The sequence below is a fragment of the Eumetopias jubatus genome, unplaced genomic scaffold (genome assembly GCF_037043125.1).
Source record: "Eumetopias jubatus isolate StellerSeaLion01/CBP00866 unplaced genomic scaffold, mEumJub1_p1.0 scaffold_4, whole genome shotgun sequence".
Lineage (NCBI taxonomy): Eukaryota > Metazoa > Chordata > Mammalia > Carnivora > Otariidae > Eumetopias > Eumetopias jubatus.
In genome coordinates this window covers 10571261-10591721 of record NW_028274810.1, presented here as the reverse complement: position 1 = coordinate 10591721, position 20461 = coordinate 10571261, and the positions used below count along the sequence as shown (strand labels likewise).

The following is a 20461-nucleotide window of genomic DNA, read 5'->3' as shown; positions in this document are numbered from 1 at the left end:
CGGAGCTGGGCGATGATTTGATTTGATTCCGCACCTGCAGCACTTGGCCAGCGGCCTCACTCTACCCCCACCCCCCCCAGCACCTCCTCGGCAGCGGGTAGCCCTCTAAGAACTTACAGTAGTTCTCACGGCTGGGTGATGCAATTTACCAGGGCTGGTGGAGGTAGAGCTTTCTTTTCGGGCTGTCACAGTGATGATACCTCGGGGTTTCTGGCTTGTCTAGGTCGCCAGCGTGGCCATTGGTGGTGGTAGGTGGTGGGAACAACTGCGGGGTGTTTATACTTTGACCGCCCAGTGATGTGACGCTGCAGACTCAACAGTGTAGCAAAGGTTACTCCTGCTCCTTTACATAGCATTTGTTATACAGACATCGCCTTTTAAAATAAAGCATAAAGAGTGTATTAATGAAACAATGTAAAAACACTTTTTCCCCCCCTGCCTTCTGGGGCAATAGATAATTACAACTGGAAGAGAGAAAATGGAAAAGCAAAAGCCTTTTAAATTGTTTGTACCACCAAGATTAAGTAGCAGTCAAGTATCTGCAGTGAAACCTCAGAGTTTGGGAGGAGATTCTAATTTCTTCAAGGTAAATTTGCATTTGAATCTTGATTTGACTATTAACTTCAGGTAAGGAGGCACCATGTACTTTCTTACTGGTGTTATTTTATAATTTTTTTTTCCAGCAAATGTGGCCTGGTTTACCCAAGAATTTTAAACAAATTTATTTAAAATTTAAAAAAATTTTAAATCCAATTTACTCAACAGTGTTATATTAGCTACAGGTGTACAATATAGTGATTTAATACTTCCATACATCACCCAGTGCTTTACCACGAGAAGGGCCCTCCTTAACCCCCACCTATTTCACCCACCCTTCTCCCCTTTGGTAACCAGCAGTTAGTTCTCTATAGTTAAGAGTATGTTTCTTGGTTTGTCTCCCCACCCCATGATTGTTTTTTATTTCTTTTTTTGTTTTGTTTCTTAAATTTCACATAGGAGTGAAATCATATGGTATTTGTCTTTTTCTGACTAATTTTACTTAGGATAATGCACTCTAGTTCCATCCATGTCATTGCAAATGGCAAGATTTCATTTTTTTAATGGGTGAGTAATATTCCATTGTATATATACACCTCATCTCCTATAACCATACATCAGTCGATGGACACTTGGGCTGCTTCCATAATTTGACTATTGTAAATAATGCTACAATAAACACAGGAGTCATACATCTTTTCAAATTAGTGTTTTCATAATCTTTGGGTAAATACCCAGTAGTGGAGTTGCTGGGTCATAGGGGAGTTCTGTTTTTAACTTTTTCTTAAATTTTTAATTTTTTCAGGAACTCCATACTGTTTTCCAGAGTGGCTGCACCAGTTTGCATTCCCACCAGCAGTTCATGAGAGATCCTTTTTCTCCACATCCTTGTCAATACTTTGTTGTTTCTTGTGTTTTTCATTTTAGCCATTCTGACAGGTGTGAGGTGATATCTCACTGTGGTTTTAATTTGCATTTCCCTGATGATGAATGATGTTGAGCATCTTTTCATGTGTGTGTTGGCCATCTGGATGTCTTCTTTGGAGAAATGTCTATTCTCATTTTTCACTTGCATTATTTGTGTTTTGGGTGTTGAATTTTATAAATTCTTCATATATTTTGGATACTAACCCTTTATTGGATATGTCCTTTGCAAGTATCTTCTCTCATTCAGTGGGTTGTTTTTAGTTTTGTTGATTGTGCAGAAGCTTTTTATCTTGAGGAAGTCCCAATAGGTCATTTTTGCTTTTGTTTCCCTTGACTCAGGAGACCTATCTAGAAAAATGTGGCTATGGCCGATGTCAGAGAAATTACTGTCTGTGCTTTCTTCCAGGATTTTTATTGCCCAGGAATTTTGAATAGTATTGCTTCGAATGAATAATGAGCATACTTAATGTTTGTGAGCATCATTCATTTAAAAAAATAATCACCGCCTCTGTAGAACTCTGGATACATAATGAGTCCTGCTTATTTGAATCCTCCCTCTGTCCTTAAATGACTTGAGGCAATTTGTAAGACATATACAATGAAATAGCAAGATACAAAAACATACTAAGAGAACATTAGGGTCAAGGAAAAAATAAGAAAATTTGGACAAATATGTTACTATACTGGCAAAAATTAGTGTCTGACTAAGCTGAAAATTTGGCTTTGAGCCTTCTGGTTGCCAGGATAAAAAGGGAAATTCACTTATATAACAGTTCTTATCAGAAAGGAGGAATTCTACTAAGTTTCTTAGGTTAAACAGCTTTTATTGATAAATTATGTTTAAAATTTCTCTGTGGAAGTTTATATTGGAGATGGAATGAAGCAATGAATATTTCAATTTTACATGCTGTAGAAAAATTCCTATGGTCTGTATAGCTAAGAGTATAATATTAAAATGCTATTCAGTGACGACAACTCTCAATTTTATCAAGGGAAAGATCATAATGAAATTGAAAACTAATATATTAAGCTACTAATTAAAATTACTATTTTTCTTGAATACTTACAAAGCATATATTTTTTGCTTTTTTACATAACAAAACCACTTGATATTTTAAATATTATATATACCTTGAAGGATTTACAATTGAAGTCACTTCTTTAAGCAGATGCATATTACATGTATAATTACATATTACACTGCTAGTTATCAGAGTTGTTTGGAACAGTATGTTTAAGAACTTCTTTGTGTTTCTAGAGTTTCAACAAATATATTGAAGATGATTTTAATTTTCCATTTGCAATGACTAATCTCTCCAAAAATGGGGAAAACATTGATTCAGGTAAGAGACTAGAAAAGCAATATGTCACTACATATAGAAGTATTTTTTACATACACATTGCTAGATATTGAAAATATAAGTATTATATTGAGAGCCATTAAAGTTAGATATAATACTTAATATAAAAAATAAGATGTTGGCATATTTAATACCAGTTGTCTTTTATCTTGCAGATCCTGCCTTACAAAAAGTTAAATTTTTGCCCATGCTTGAACAGGTCAGTTAAGTATAGGGTACATAGATATAATCTGTTTAGGTATTGAGTTGCTTGTTTGAGAAAGGAAAAAAATTCTTTAGTTGTTGGATTATTAGTCGTCAGTACTTAATTGCTACTATTTGGAAACTCTTATCAGAAATATTTTCTTACAGGAAACATGCATTTTTTTTTTAAGGTTGATAATTCTGACAGTTGTCACTACCAGGAAGGACTAAAAGACTCTGATTTTGAGGTCAGAAGATTTCCCATCTATATTAAATTTCTTGTAATTGGAGTATCATTTATTGTTGTTTGTTTATCTCTTCCTTTTTGAAGCTTCTAAAGGATTAAAATTGGTTAATGTTTTAAGTTCTATCCTTTATCTTTTATTTTTTAAGAAGATTTTATTTATTATTTGACAGAGAGAACACAGCAGGGGGAGCAGCAGAGGGAGAGGGAGAAGCATGTGGGGCTGATGTGGGGCTTGATCCCAGAACCCTGGGATCGCTTAACGACTGAGCCACCCAGGTGCCCAAGTTCTAGTCTTTAAAACCATTTTTCCCCCTTTGTTTTTCTTTTAAAGTTGCTGAAACACTAGGCTTCTGCATTTTCCTGGGTTAGGCAAGCATCCATTCTTTCGGGGCAATTTAATTTTGAACCACAGAGAGCAAGAATAGAAGAGGGGATGTGGATACAATATGTGAAAAGGCTGAGACTCAAACCACTATTTTACAAACAATCCTTTAATTAATAAGTATGATTGTTTGGCTCATTTGCTGTCTAAAGAATTTATAGAACTTGCGGTACTTTTTATTTTGGTTATAAAAAATCATTCTTACTTATGGCACGTAGATGTCTTGAAAACAAAAAGAGGCACGCCTGGGTGGCTCAGTCAGTTAAGGGTCTGCCTTTGGCTCAGGTCATGATCTCAGGGTCCTGGGATGGAGCCTTACATCGCATCAGGCTCCCTGCTCAGTGGGGATTCTGCTTCTCCCTCTGCCCCCCCCACCTTGTGCTCACTTGCGCACTCTCTCTCTCCCAAAAAACAAAACAAAACAGAGAGAAATTCTAGGGCACCTGGCTGGCTCAGTTGGTAGAGCGTGAGACTCTTGAGTTCAAGACCCATTTTGGGCATGAGTCTACTTAAAAAAAAAAAAAAAAAAAATTCCATGGCTTGATAAAGTGCTGTATGTCTGTTGCTGTGATTATAAATGTGTCACAGAATTTAAAAATATGGAACTTAACTCATGTATTTTGATAACAAAGAGCTATCAGCAAGCAGAAATCTGTGATTTTAAAAAAATATAAACTGGCATTTACCTTATAATGTTGAAATGGATAATGCAGGAAATCCAAGTAAAAGCTAAATAAAACTTTAGAATAAATGAAAGGTAGATCTTGTGTTAACGATTTTTTGTCATTATATTTTAAAATTCATGTCCTTTAGGTAATCTTCACACTGTATAACCAAAATGTTTCAAGACCATTGTAAAAATTTATAGATATCATGTAGAGTGACTTATTTTAGCTTTTAACCAGCCAGATTCTCTCATTGACTAAACTATTTCCAATATCTGGGTTAGGTATATTTTGAAGGTATTAGATTTTATTCAGTAGGGTGTAACTGGTCAAGTGACCAGTAACTTTAGTGAAGTAGCTAATACTGCTAATAACTTTTAAAGAGTTAATGTAGTTTTCAGAATGCTATTAGGGCATAAATTGAGGAGAGACTTGTTCTCAACTATTAAGATACTATATTACTCATAGATATTTTAAATAGGCAGCTGTAGTTTTTAATTGTTCAAAATTTTAATGTAACCACTCTTTGAAACCTATTTATCTTAACAGAATTCAGAGCCAATGAGCAGACTATATTCAAAACTGTATAAGGAGGCTGAAAAGATCAAGAAGTGGAAAGTGAGCGTAGAATCTGAATTGAAGCAGAAAGAAAATAAGTTGCAAGAAAATAGAAAGATAATTGAAGCACAGCGGAAAGCCATTCAGGAACTACAGGTATAATGAGATTTGGAATTGAAAATGTAGTGTAGTAGATTTTATCATAATACTTTTAAAATAGAGTATTTCAGTGGTGTGGATTTTAAGGACAGTGGTTTTTGAATTTTTACTGATACTGTGTTTCAACTTTAGGATGAGCACAGAGGACAAGTTGCACAAAGCTTAATGTAAATGATTAGGGAAATTACTTTAGATAAAGATTGATTTAATGATTCTGATTATAAACTTTAAATTTTTATTCCTATTACTGATGATGATTTGTTTAATATAAATGTTTCTTATTGGAATATGACATTTATAGATTTTATATTTGGAACTATTTAGCTTCAGTTTTGTGGCCGAGTGAAAGAAAAATGTTGAGAAAATGAAACATTGGGTTAGGACAAAGATAAAACATTTAAAAATGTTTAGGGAAGATAATATTGCGTTAAAATATTGTTGGATACTTTTTGGATATGATTCAGCAAACTTGATTTTAGATCTATGAAAGTGAGATCCATATTTTTATGGGAAATCCATAAGCTGTGACACAAAAGTTTTTTATGTGCAAAGAATTCTTATACTTCTTAGTCGTTAGCAAAGAAATGCTGCTTAATGATTGTACTCTGTTTATTTTGCTAAGCAAAATGTGATGAACTGTTCTTTTTGTTTTGTAAATTAGTTTGAAAATGAAAAAGTAAGTTTGAAATTAGAAGAAGGAATTCAAGAAAATAAAGATTTAATAAAAGAGTAAGTAATAATTTAATGAATTTGTTCTTTCTAAATTTATTCCAGATTTATTAAAATGATTTCCAGAAATTTATTGAACTTAATATTCTGTTATGTAATATTAACTTATATATAGAATTCTACCTGGGTACTGTGGAAGAAGGAAGAAATACTTATTTTACATTCTTGTATTTGGCAAACAGTGGTCACTGACTAATAATTTCTCACTTTTTATTTTATTTTATTATTTTTTTAAAATTTTGTTTATTTGGCAGAGAGATACAGAGAGAGAACAAGTAGGCAGAGAGGCAGGCAGAGGGAGAGGGAGAATCAGGCTCCCCACCGAGCAGGGAGCCCGATGGGCTCCATCCCAGGACCCTGGGATTATGACCTGAGCCGAAGGCAGCTGCTTAACCAACTGAGCCACCCAGGCGCCCCAATTTCTCACTTTTTAAAATGTCAGGCAGGAGAAAAACCATTATTTGGTATCAGTAGGTATCTGATAAAAAATCCTGTATCTACAACTGCCTTTGTATATTGTCTACCTTTCTGTTTGTTGCAACATTTTAGGTGCAGCATTTGTAAAATAGTGCTCAATTTAGTTACAAGCTAATTCTTACTCTCAAATTCCTGTTTTTGTCAGTGGCCTAATGATTCTTCCATTAATGTTAGCTTAAAATTTTAGTGTAATCTTTAGCCTTTCCTTTCCTTTGTTCTAGGCAATAGCTAAGCCTTATTTTATACCCTTATTACCTCATTTAGATTATATCATGTAGAATTTAATAGAAAAATGTAGTTGTTTATTTCATCTGCCAAGTAAATATTGAATAGTTAGAATGTAATGTATGGGTCCCTGAAGAGTGCAAAATTTATTTATTCCTACATGTTTAAGTTAAACATCATGGCTTTAGAAGACCTATCACTTTGTCAGTGAAGTTGTTGATAAATGAAAAAGGCTCCTAAAACAGATTGTTTTAGTCTAATTGAAAGACAACCTGTGGTGGTGCCTGGCTGGCTTAGTTGGAAGAGCATGTGACTCTTAATCTCCGGGTGGTGAGTTTGAGCCTAATATTGGGGTTAGAGATTACTTAATTAAAAAAAAAGACAACCTATGACTTCCCAGATAAAATTTAAATGCTAAACCTCAATTTTTTCCCTGCCTAATTGAGGTTTGGTTATTAGGGAGAAGGGAGAAGGAAGAGAAAGTTCCTAACATCGTGTGCCTATTGTATATTTGGTACTTATGGTCACTTTTGTATGGGTATATGATTGTTTCTATAGTATCTTATAGGGCATCTAAAGCCTACTGTAGCCCTAATACCAGTATTTGATAGCTTGTGAGCTTTCTTAAGATTGCTGTTGCCTCCACTGATGAACAGTTGAATTTTTGTTAATAGTGACTGTTTAGTGACATAGTATAGTTTAAGGTAGTGTAGTGTGACATATAGAATTTATGCCATTTTTTTGAGGTGAGAGGGGGTGCATTTATTTTGGGCATGATTTCCTTCTATTTTAAGTAGTTTCAGTTGTGTGTCCGTTTTGGCCTCAAATACTGAATTATCAATTGTCGTCTGAAGGAACCTAACATTAGGTAAGAGCTTTGTCAAAATATAGGTGAGAAACAAAGTTAAGGTAGAGTGACTTGATTATTGGATGACAGATTTAATATAAAGTTGCTCAGGACCAGCTCATTCACTGATCATGACTTTCTAAGAAGGATATAGATTTGAAAGAGACTGGGTATTTGAAAACCATATGCCTGGCCTGTAATAGAAGTTTGAGAGGGGATGGACACTTTGGTTTATTGACATTTTCGAGCAGGAAAAGAGTTTTGATATAATTTAGATAATTTTGGAGGCATTTTTTTTTGAATGGAGCAGGACCTTAAATATGATCTGATTTCCACCATTAGATGTAATAATAGTCTCAATTTTCAAATTTTAGCAGTCAAACCTGAAGCATCTACAATTACATATTTTCAGAAATACCCTTAAAAAGCAACATTTGATTTTTGTTAGACTCCTAGCTGGGATTTGTTTAAATAATTTGATGAATTAAACCTGTCAAGCCCTGTAGCATGCATATGATGGTGGTTGTTGTCAGAGAAGGCTTTCTAAAGGTGAGGATGTCTGAAGGATGAATAGGAGTTAGCCAGGAGGAGAATTAGAGGTTGCTACTCTAGCATTTCATGACATGCTAAGGAGTTTTGATTTTTATGTTGAAGTGGAGGTGGAGGGATAGGGGTTGCAGAGGGGTGGGCTGAAGAAAGACTGAGTGGTTATAGCTATGGCTCCCTCCAACAAGAACAGCTTTAAGTATACTTTAAAATCTTGTGTATCCAGTTGAGATTTCATTTTGAAAAAGGATTTTGGTTCTAGGGAAAAAAAAGTTTGAAAATTGCTGCAGATGGCCATTTGGAAGCCAGTGAAGAGTTTTAAGAATTCTAAAATTGAGACATTGTGAGAACATAGTAGACTTGAATAAATATTTTTTTGATTGGATGATTGCTTGTATATGGAGTATATGGCTGGTTTTATGTCAGGTTGTATTGTTCAAAGGGTCTTTGTGGTTTAGGGAACATACTGCTAAAGGCACTTTTGTCCTCTACCCCTCACCATAAATTAACAGGAAAAGGCTGAAGTTGTTTTTCAAATTGTAATTGAAGAATTAGATTTATGGTCACTTGTTTTGATTTTTACAAAACCAGTAACAAAAAAGTCCCTCTCTAGACCAGTGGTTCTTAAGTTTTAGCAAGCATTGGAATTAACTGCAGAGCTTGTTAAAACATATATTGTTGTCCTCTGCCCCCTACCAGCATTTTCTGATTCAGTGGAGTAGGACTTCAGAATTTGAGCTTTTAACAAGTGATACGGATGTTGCTGGTTCAAGGATCATATTTTGCGAACTACTGCTCTGTACTAGAGAACAGTCTTAGGTTTTGAAATCAAACCAAACCACGCTTTCTCTGACTGGCTTTTTTCACTTAACATTATACCCTCTAGATCCATCCATGTTGCAAATGGTTGCAAATGGCAAAATTTCATTCTTTTTTATGGCTGAATAATATTCCATCGTGTGTGTGTGTGTGTGTGTGTGTGTGTGTGTACATATATGTATATATTGTATTGCATTGACTCTGTAAATTGTTTTGGGTAGTGATATATATATACATATATATATATACACACACATATACATATATACACACACATACACCACATCTTCTTTATCCATTCATCTATCCCACACTTGGGCTGCTTCCATAATTTGGCTATTGTATATAATGCTGCAATAGGCGTGCATATATCCCTTCAAATTAGTGTTTTCATATTCTTTGGGTAAACTGGGTCATAGGATAGTTCTATTTTTAATTTTTTGAGCAACTTCCATACTGTATTCCACAGTGGCTGCACCAGTTTGCATTTCCATAGCGTAGGAGGATTCCTCTTTTTTCACATCCTTGCCAACACATGTTGTATCTTGTGTTTTTCATTTTATATGACCATATATGCATGGCTTTATTTTTGGGCTCTCTGTTTTGTTGATTTATGTGTCTGTTTTTTTTTTTTAAGATTTTATTATTAGAAGAGTGAGTGAGTGGGGGGAGAAGCAGAGGGAGAGGGACAAGCAGACTCTGCACTGAACGTGGGGCCTGATGCAGGGCTCAGTCCCACAGCCCTGAGGTCACGACCTGAGCCAAAATCAAGATTCAGATGCTTTACCTACTGAACCACACAGGCACTCCTATGTGTCTGTTTTTATGCTAATACCATACTTTTTTTTTAAGTTTTTATTTAAATTCCAGTTAACATACGGTATAATAATTAGTTTTAGGTATACAATATAATGATTCAACACTTCCATATAATACCTGGTGCTCATCACAATAACTGCACTCCTTAATCCCTATCACCTATTTAATCTAACCTCCCAGGGTGCCTGGGTGGCTCAGTTGGTTGAAACTCTGACTCTTGATTTCAGCTCAGGTCATGATCTCGTTTGGGGTTGTAGTATCGGCCCTGTGTTGGGCTCTGTGCTCCATAAGGAGTCTGCTTGGGATTTTTTTCTCCTTCTCCCTCTGCCCCTCTCCCCTTTCAAAAAAATGAATAAATAAAATCTTAAAAAAATATAAAAAACCTAACCTTCCATCCACCTCCCATACTATTTTGATTATTATAATTTTGTCATATAGTTTGAAATCAGGAAGTGTGATTCTTCCAGCTCTTTTCTTCTTTTTCAAGTTTGCTTTGGCTCTTTGGTAATTATATACAAATTTTAGGTTTGTTCTATTTCTGAAAAATGCAGTTGGAAATTTGGTTAGGATTGCATTGACTCTCTAAATTGTTTTGGGTAGTGTGATATATTTATATATATATATATAAAAATATATACATAAGAAAAAATGTATATTTTTGGTCATTCAGATGACCAAATATGTATTTCTTGTATATATTTGATCTTCATCTACTATTCCTCATTCATAGTTTCCAAAATCCTTGGAATATCCTAAGTGCTGAGAGTGACAAAGGTATCTCTTGTTATGTTAATGAGGTGACTTTTGGATCCCACATAAAGATGGGGCTAGTTGCCAAGAGAAGTAACCATGTGATCAGATGGGTGGAACTTTCACCACCCCCCCCCTTCTGGCGTGGAGATGGTCTGGAGGTTGAATCAGTCATCAATGGCCAATGATTTAATCAATCACAATTATGTAACTAAGCCTCCATAAAAACCCAAGAGGACAAGGTTTGGAAAGCTTCCAGCTTGGAGAAGAGATTTGGGGAGAGTGGTGAGCTCAAAGAGCATAGAAGCTCCACACTCTTTTCCCATGCCTTGCCCTGTGCATCTCTTCTATCTGAATGTTCCTGAGTTATATCCTTTTATAATAAACTAGTAATCTAACAAGTATATTGTTTCTTTGAGTTCAGTGAGCTGCTCCAGCAAATTAATCAAACCCAAGGAACCTCAGATTATAGGCAGTCTGTCAGAGATTCAGGTAACAATCTGAACTTGTGACTGGTGTCTGAAAACTAAGGAGTGAGTCATGGGAACTTTTGATTTATAGCCAGTTGGACAGAAGTGCAGGTGAAACCTGGACTTGTGACTGGTATCTTAAGTGGGGCTAGGGGGACAGTGGTTGTGTAGGACTGAACACTTATCCTGTAGAATCTGAGGCTATCTCCAGGTAGATAGTGTCATAATTGAATTGAATTATGGGACACCTTGCTGGTGTCCCAAGAATTGCTTGTTGGTGTAGGGAATCCCCCTCCCCACATTGAAATTGGTATCAGGACCCATTTAGGTAGTGTGGACATTTTAACTATTCTTCTAATCCATGAGCATGGAATATCTTTCTATTTATTTGGGTCTTCAGTTTCTTTCATTAATGTCTTATAGTTTTTAGTGTACAGGTCTTTCACCTCCTTGGTTAAATTTAATCCTAGGAATTTGATTCTTTTTGGTGCAATTGTAAATGGGGATGTTTTCTTAATTTCTCCTTCAGATGGTTCATTATTAGTGTACAGAAATGCAACTGATTTTTGTGTATTGATTTTTTTTTATTCAAACTTTACTGAATCTGTTTTATTAGTTCTAATAGTTTCTGGTGGAGTCTTTAGGGTTTTCTATATATAATATGTCATCTGCAAATAGAGTTTTACTTCTTCCTTTCCAATTTGGATACCTTTATTTATTTTCTTTCCTAATTGCTCTAAGCCTTCCAATACTATGTTGAATAAAAGTGGTGAGAGTGGGCATTCTTGTCTTGTTCCTGATCTTAGAGGAAAAGCTTTCAGCTTTCTTACTTTTTACTGTTGAGTATGAGGTTAGCTGTGGACTTGTCATATATGGCCTTTATTATGTTGAGGTACATTCCCTTTATACACACTTTGTTGAGAGTTTTTATCATAAATGGATACTGAATTTTTTAAATTGCTTTATCTGCATCTGTTGAGATGATCAGAGGTCATCTTATGCATGTAATGAAAGGCTAGTCAGAAAATTAACTGTTTAATGTTTTGAGGGTAAGACAGAATATTGCTGGGGTAATTAGTAAATGAAAAGCCAAACCCTCCTTTCTTATTTTTTTTCCCCTTAGGCAAAATATGGAACTATTTACTGAAATGTTATTGTTAACTACGTGGATAGAAACTTGTTAATAACAGGAACTATCCTTTTAAAGGGAGGAAGTTACTAAATCATCTTGGCTAATAGTACAGTCAACCCATTTTTTTTCACATAATTTATGAGTAATGGGATCTATATATTAAAATATAAGAATTTCTTTAAAAATTGTAACAATGTTTCATAACTTTTACATATGACTTTGCTTTGAGATCAGATTACACTTAGGGAGACTCTTTGCTTTCTTTCAGGAATAATGCTACAAGGCATTTATGTAATTTACTCAAGGAAACCTGTGCCAGATCTGCAGAAAAGACAAAGAAATGTAAATATATTTCTTGTTTTATGTGATTTTTACCAATTTATTATTATTGTAATGGTGGGGGTGGAGAAAGGAAGAAATTGTTTTTTCACTTTTTGGAACCAGTTTTGATTTGAACAAGTTATATGTGCCTCATTCATTTTCTTTGCATAAGTAGTAATTTGATTCTCAGTTCTTTGAGCTTTGAAAGCTCAAAGTTTTTTGAAAGATAATATATTTCAAAAGATACATCCCTTGACATGACATTTGTAGTTCTTATTTCAGTTAAAATGTGATCTTGAGACTAACTTTCTCTTCTGTCTGGAACAACTAGCACATTGAATTGATATATAGCTATGTTCATAATAGAAAATACTGGTAGAGGGCTATGCTGAAGGCACAGTACTTACGAATAGTACAATATTTATTTCTAATCTAAATAGAAATTTCAACTTTCTCCTAAAGAAAGAAACATGGTTTTAAAATATTTTACTAAGGTCATGGTATATACATATATATATGAAAGTATTTTCATTTTATGCGTATTTTTATTTTACTTGTAGGAATTTTTTTCATTTTGATGAAAAACATAAAAATCTTATTTTCAAAAATAACAGTTTTATCTTTGTCATTAATTTGACACTAGCTCTACTTTGTTTTTGCCAAGAATCTATTAGGAAATAATGTCTACCTGCTTTGTCAGGATAGCCCTTATTTTTCTTAGCTAAAATTCTAATATCACACAGCTTACTGCTTACGAGCTTGGGCTTAAGAGTAGACAGCTTATGCTCAAATTCAAACTTTCAGTTGCTGTCTACTTGACCTTGAATAAGTTATATAATATCTCTGACCCACTGTTTATTGATTAATAAAGTGCCTCTTAGTGTTTCGAGAATTAAATTAATAAATATAAATTGCTTAGAGCAGTGCAAAGTGCTCAGTGTTAGCTATTCTTCTTATTTCCAGTATGCACTATTGCTAGAGTTTTTTATTTTTGATTCCTGCATATAGTACTTTGCATTTGGAACTATAAATACTTACCAAAATGTAGCGTACCACTACCAGCTCCTTCATTAAATCATCCTGTTTACTCAACTTTCAATATTAGCTTTTCCCATCTAGGTATAAAGAATGGTAAAAAGTATACAGATGGGGTTGGGAGGGATCGTGTATTGACTGCTTTGCAGAAAGTAAACTGGGCCATGGAGACAAGGCTGCTAGTTTTTTTTTCTCTGTTTAGTTTATGCTCTCTAAATCAGATCAGATGGTGGGAGAGGTTTGAAGAATCTTAACAAAATTTTTAGGTGATCTCTTTTTTTTTTTTTTTGCCCCCCAAAGATTTTATTTATTTATTTCACAGAGAGAGATAGCGAGAGCAGGAACACAAGCAAGGGGAGTGGGAGAGGGAGAAGCAGGCTCTCTGCTGAGCAGGGAGCCCGATATGGGGCTCGATCCCAGGACCCTGGGATCATGACCTGAGCTGAAGGCAGATGCTTAATGACTGAGCCACCCAGGTGCCCCTAGGTGATCTCTTAAATGAACCAATGACCATATCTTGAGACATGTATATAGTTTTTCTTTTTTTAAGAAAGTCTTTAGGGGTGCCTGTGTGGCTTAGTCAGTTAAACATCTGACTCTTGATTGTGGCTCAGGTCATGATCTCAGGGTTGTGAGATAGAGCCCCGTGTTGGGCTTCGTGCTGGGTGTGGAGCCTGCTTAAGACTCTCTCTCTCTTAACTTGCCCCTTCTTTCTCTCAAAAAAAAAAAAAAAGTCTTTATTATTTATTAACATAAACTCCATCTAGATTCTTGCCTTAAGTCTTTCCTTTTGCTATTGTGAATTTTCTCTTATTTATTCATTCACCATTTTTTTTTTAAGATTGATTTATTTATTGAGAGATGGGTGGGGGACAGGGAGAGAAGTCCAGAGGGAGAGAATCCTCAAGCAGACTCCTTGCTGAGCATGGAGCCCCACGTGGGGCTTGATCCTATGATCCATGAGATCACTACCTGAGGCTAAGTTTGCTTAATCAACTGAGCCACCCAGGCACCCCTCATTCACCAGGTTATATTTTTATTTATTTATTTTTAAAGATTTTATTTATTTGTCAGAGAGAGAGAGAGCACAAGCAGGGGGAGTGGCAGGCAGAGGGAGAAGCAGGCTCCCTGCTGAGCAAGGAACCGAATGTGGGACTTGATCCCAGGACCCTGGGATCATGACCTGAGCTGAAGGCAGGCGCTGAACCAACTGAGCCACTCAGGCATCCCACCAGTTTTTATTTTTATTTATTTTTTTAAGATTTTATTTATTAGAGAGCACGTGCGAGCGCAAGCCAGGGGAGGGGCAGAGGGAGAGGGAGAAGCAGACTCCCCACTGAGCAGGGAGCCTGAGGTGGGGCTTGATCCCAGGACCCGGAAACCATGACCTGAGCTGAAGGCAGTCACTTAACTCACTGAGCCACCCAGGTGCCCCTCATTCACCAGTTTTTAAAGTGCCTACTTTGTGTCATGAAATGTTCTGAATGCTGAGGAAAACAGCAGTGTACAATTTCTGCTCTTAAGGAGTATGCATCCTAGTGGAGGGACGCAGACCATAAATAAATAAAATGTATGTATGATGATAACTGCTTAAGGAGAGAGTATTTTGGAATAGGGTGATTGGGGAGGTATTTTAGTGACCCTAATAAGTGAGAGAGTGAGCCATGGAGCCATTTTGGGAAATAGTAAGTGCAAAGTCCTTTAGATGAAAGCCCGTTTAATCTTTCCAAGTCAATGAGGCCACTGTGTTGTACCTTTGATATTTCTTGCCTTGTGTGTATTTTTTATCTTTTTTTTTGTGTGTGTGTGTGCACCATTCAGGAAAATGTCTTTTAATCTGTCTTCCAGTACACGAATTCTCTATTTAACTATTTCTAGTCTGTTTCTCTCTCTCTCTCTCTCGTTTTTCTAGTCTGTTTTTGAATTCGTCAGCTGAGGTCTTTTATTACTGCATTTTTCTGGTTCTGAAATATTGGCTATTTTTTAAAATATCTGTAGTGTCACTTTTTATTTTTTAAAGATTTAATTTATTTGAGAGAGTGAGAGAGAGCGAGCAAGCACGAGTAGGGGGATCAGCAGAGGGAGAGGGAGAGGCAGATGGGCGCCCAGTGTGGGACTCAATCCCAGGACCCTGGGATCATGACCTAAGCTGAAGGCAGACACTTAACCAACTGAGCCACCCAGGTGCCCCTGTAGTGTCACTTTTTAGACTTTCAGGTTTGTTGCTGAAATTTTTAAAAATTGACATATAGTTAACAATGTTATTTTAGTTTTGGGTGTATAACATAGTGATTTGATAGGTCTATATATAATGCTATGCTCACCACTAGTGGTCCTTGCTGAAATTCTTAAGTTCAGCTTTTTATTTCCATGAACATAGTAAACATTGTTTTATTAAGGTTTCAATAAAGTTTATTAAAGGGGTCTATTTCTGGTCTGTTCTGTGGATTCTAGGGGTTTGTGTACTTCATTATCTTTGATTATTTGCTTGAGACCTAGAATGATGTCACATTTTCCTAGTTCTTTGAATGTTGAACAGTTTTGGATTATATCTTGGAGATTTTGAAATTCTTATGTTGTGAGATTCTGGGTCTTTTAAAATCCCCAGGAGAATGTTTGTTTGTTTATTTTTTTAGCAGACAGCTCAGGTTCAGATCACAAATTCTGTCTTGCCTTTTGTGTGCTGGGTTCTAATATCAGTTCAGTTTTCAAAGTCATTGCTCTGCTGCTGTTGCTCTGTTTCTTGTATGCTCCACTCAAGATTAGGTCTGGGATGTGAATAGTGATTTATGTTAGAGTTCAGTTTTCAAAGCCTTTGCTATATTTGTTTCAGATCTGTCTCATACATGTATATTCTCCTCTTTTTCCCATGGAACTTGTGCCAATTCAAGCACATAATTAGGTAATCCTCTTTTGGAGCTGTCTCTAAGATTGCCACCTCATGCTCAGCCTTACCAGGGGCCCATTTCCCCTGTCCGTTTGCTAGAAATAGAGTTTCTCTTGGGGTTTTGTCTGTCCCTGCTGCAGCTCCACTAGAGGGGCCATTTTGGACAGGGCTATGAGAGGGGGAAAAAAAGAAAAAAAATCAGGATTTCCTTTTGCTGCTCATGTTTCCTGTTACAGTTTTGCTGGGGCCTTATACTTTGGCTGATGCTAGGAGGGGAGATAGGAAAAACACTAAACAGGAAACTTACCTTCACATGAGTCACTTCTTCAAGATTTTACTTTTTTCCCTAATTTACCTGCCTTTGCTTTCTTTTCAGAGTACTGAAGTAGTTGCTTTATGTATTTCATTCAGTTTTTAGTTGTAAGCAGTGGGAGGGAAAGACTATAATGGGGTTACTTTGTCTTGACTTGCACTGGAAATTGGTTTAGTGTTTTTGAATTATAATCCTCAATCTATTCTTGGCCTGATGATTCATCATTATCTTTTTAGACCTTTGATTCTTTTAAGAATTAAAAAAAAGTCCTCCATATTTTTAATTGTCTGCAGCAGGATGAATTACTTAGCCATTACCAGAAAACAGAGTCCTTGATGCTTTTCTAAAATACAGATGAAATCATGTCACTGTCTAATTCCTTCAATGGCTTTCCATAATTTTATGGATAGCATGGTATTTGCCACTGCTCTCCACCTTGCCAAATGTTCCCCCACCTGCCTCATATACACAGGTTCATGGAGAACTACTTGTTACTCCCTAAACAGATTATGCTTCTGAGCTTTTGCATATATTTTTTTTATTGGCTGATTCTCTTTCATTCATCTCATTACCTCCTATTTGTCCTTCAAAATTCAGAATAAATATTACCACTCGGGAAGTGTTCCCTAATTTTGCAGTCTGATTTAGATGCTCCTCTTCATTCACTTAGTACCCTTAGTATACGTTTACCATATATTTATGAATTCCTTCAACAAATATTTATGGAGTGCCTACTGCATGCTAGACATCTTACTGCAAGCTTATGGGCAAAGGATCATATCTTGATTCAGGATAGTCAACATTTTAGATAGTGTCTTTGAAGATAGTAGGCAATAAATGAATTAAAAAATAATAAATCTGTTCTTAGATGTACCTTTAAAAAACGCTATTTATTTTTTTTGTGATTGTTTAAAAAAAAAACCCTTTAAATGGTTGTTTATTGCACGCAATATATAGAAGATTTTGATTCTTTAGCCTGTCATTTGAAGTATTGCATAAAGTTTTTTTGTAGCCTTTGTAACCTAAATTAGTTGCTGTTGGGAAGGACTTTAAAGCTTTTGTAGTCTACTTACATGTCCATTGATTTACTTTCCTTTATAGCATGTCTAACCAAGTGGTAGTCTTTTTTACGTTTGAATATATTCAGTGATGGAAACTCACTAACCTCAAGATAGTCATTTAAGGACGGCTCTTATTTTTATATTGAGCTGAAATTTCTACACAGTTTCTCTGTTTTTATTGTAATTCTCCTTAGAGCATATGGAAAAAGTCTAAGCCATTTTTTATGTGCTACCTTTTTAGATCTTTAAAGCTGGTTTCTTATCCTTTTTGAATCTTGTCTTCATTAGCCTAGACATCTCAAGATTCTCCAGTACTTTTGTTATTTTTGTTGATCTGTTGAACATCTTTGTTATGGAGTCCAGATCTGTATGAAGTAATCTACTGTGTAACTTAATCTGTGTAAGGGACTATTCATTGTCTAATTGTAGATGTCTTTTATGAACTTGAATGAACTCCAAGGTCAGCTTATTTGGCAGTCACAATGCATTATAGGCTATTAATTAAAACCTTTCTAAATTTTATTTTTTATTTCATTCTTTGCCTGTACATTTAGATTTTTAGATACAGATAGCATTCTTTGCATTTATCTGTACTAGATTTAATCAGGCACACCTGTGTTTTAGTTATGTACCACTACTTACTAACTTTGGGATCCTGGCTAATAACAATTTTCTGTGTCACACTTCCCTCATCTGTGAAATGGGGGTAATCACAGTCCCATATATATATACCAAGCTCTGTGTGTGTGTGTGTTCTTGATTGTTCTAATTCACAATTTTGTCCATAAAGCCATTTCAATCTATGTATACCAGTCTTTCTTTAGCCCAGAAAAGCTCTATGGTATCTTTGGCCGCTGATTTTTGTTTGGGCAATACTTACTATTTGAACGCTTGTCCTCAGTTCTTTTCTCTAATTGTTTTAGTATTTGTTCCTCCCCTTCTATTTGTTTGTTTCCTATGTTTCCAATTTGACTTTTGAAGTATCAATTCTGTCTTGTCCTTCCTCTAACCTGTAATTCCCTTGTAGTCTAATTAGCTAATCCATTGTCCCTTTCCTCATCATTTATTTTTCTATTTAGTTTATTCCATTTCTTGCATTTCTGTTGTGGCCTGTTCCTTCTTTATCATTGTATCTTCCTCTTTCATTGACAATATTTTCTTGGTTCTGTTGAGAATACTGGATGTTTCCTGAAATTTTCATATGGATTCTCTAGATAGAATTCATTTTCAGAGCTAGGCTATTCCTTTTAACATCTCTCATGTTGTTTCCTTTGCCAATATTTTTTCATAGGTCTCATATAGGTTTTCTCACCATATGTATCATTGAAAAAGGCAAGAACTATCCAGACTAAATAAACAAACTAGGTGATAAACTGACTTTAGTCCTAATTTACCTCCCCTGGTTTAGTGGTTGAATCCTCTTTTCATATTTATAGTTGCATGTCAGGTCACTGAACAGTTTCTAAAGTTTTCACCTTGTGTAACTCTGCCCCTTCTGCCTGGTTTTCTGGTACTCTAGTAAATTTTGTAGAAATATGATTCCGAGTAATTTTAGTCAACAAACTGAAGCATGCACTTTTACATTTTAAAATATGAAAAAATCTTAATTTTTAATATCTCAAATCCTGATGCTGCTGACATAGAAGAAACTTAATCTTAGTAAATTTGAGAATTTTTCCCCTTCTCCTGGGGTTGTATCTAAATTTTGGGGTTCCAATATAATACCATGTGGTAGAGAAGGATATTTGTTTTTCAGTCCTCTATCCATTGAGGTTTTCATTGTTTCAATTAGTATTCAGAAACTGGTGCACTTAGGTTGTGCTGAGTCATCCCTCATTTCTGTTCTCAGGGCCCATTCAGGTCTGCTGGTTCTTTATTCTTTATCACACTATGCTGGAACCCACAGAGTATTGGGACAAGGGAAACTGAAACTATCTAAGCCCTATCTGTCTAGATACATTTCACAGCCATTTCTTCTCAGGTTTTGTCATCTTCCAGAGCCCTACTGAAGAAAAACAAAACAAAACAGCACAGTCTCATTCTGTTCTTGGTTTGCCCAAACTATCTGGGGTTTTTGTGGTCCTCAACCCTGAGGCTTAGTCTTGTGTGTAGAGGGCTCCAGAACCTCCTCTTAAGTATCTGCCAAAATCTAATAAGCTCTCTTAGCTTCCCCTTTTATTTTTAAAAAAGATTTATTTATTTGAGAGAGAGAGAGAACGTGCATGAGCGGGAGGGGCAGAGGGAGAGAGAATCTCAAGCAGACTTTACTCTGAGCACAGAAGCCGACTTGGGGTTCGAGTCCAGTACTCTGAGATTGTGACCTGAGCTGAAGCCAAGAGTTGGATGCGTAACCAACTGCACCACCACCCAGGCACCTTAGCTTCCCCTTTTAAAGGCTTCTTTCCACAAATTAGTAAATATTTCTTTGGTGTAGAGGTTAATAACCTTCGTTCTGACTCATATATTTAAAGAATCTATAGTTTATGTTCTGAATCCTTCCCCTAACCCCCAACACTGGTCTTTTGAAACGCAAAGATTTTTTTTTTCTTTGCTTTTTGTCAAATCAGCAGCAAATGCTGAAAGTTCTAGTTGCCTGGACTGGGACAAAATAAGTGGGTTGGGAGAGGAGGGAGGGGGCAGAGGGAGGGAAGGTAGTAGGGAGAAGGTAGTGAGTGAGGTGGAGGGTGGGGAGATAGGTAGATAGATCAATGGATAGATAAATATCAAGAAAAACGAAAAATGTAGGCTTATATTTTTACAATACTTCACATCACCACATTGGAACACTCAGCTACCAGAGTTCCTTTGTGCTACCTGTAGGACCTTGCTTCTGACAACTGTAAAGTACATCTATACCCATTTATTTTATTTTCTGTAGTTTTATTTATCCAATTTCCAGGACATTCATATTAGAAGAATGGTTGGAGGGTATTTTGAAAATACTGATGCTATTGGTAATGGGAAGATTGGAGATGTTGGCAATAGAATGCAATTCTTTGGCACAAATAATT

The 20461-nt window shown here is 35.8% G+C and overlaps 1 protein-coding gene across 3 annotated transcripts in view; it reads left to right on the top strand.

Annotated features, from left to right (window-relative positions):
• Window positions 1-478: 478 nt before the first annotated feature.
• SYCP1 (synaptonemal complex protein 1) overlaps window positions 479-20461 on the top strand; it is a 129066-nt gene continuing 109083 nt past the window's right edge. For all 3 annotated transcript variants that reach the window (XM_028102103.2, XM_028102102.2, XM_088022917.1), the window contains exons 1-7: window positions 479-586; window positions 2723-2807; window positions 2981-3024; window positions 3200-3256; window positions 4852-5016; window positions 5681-5748; window positions 12102-12175. In XM_028102103.2, coding sequence (XP_027957904.1) covers window positions 479-586; window positions 2723-2807; window positions 2981-3024; window positions 3200-3256; window positions 4852-5016; window positions 5681-5748; window positions 12102-12175 — 601 coding nt within the window. The remainder of the gene's footprint in view (window positions 587-2722; window positions 2808-2980; window positions 3025-3199; window positions 3257-4851; window positions 5017-5680; window positions 5749-12101; window positions 12176-20461) is intronic.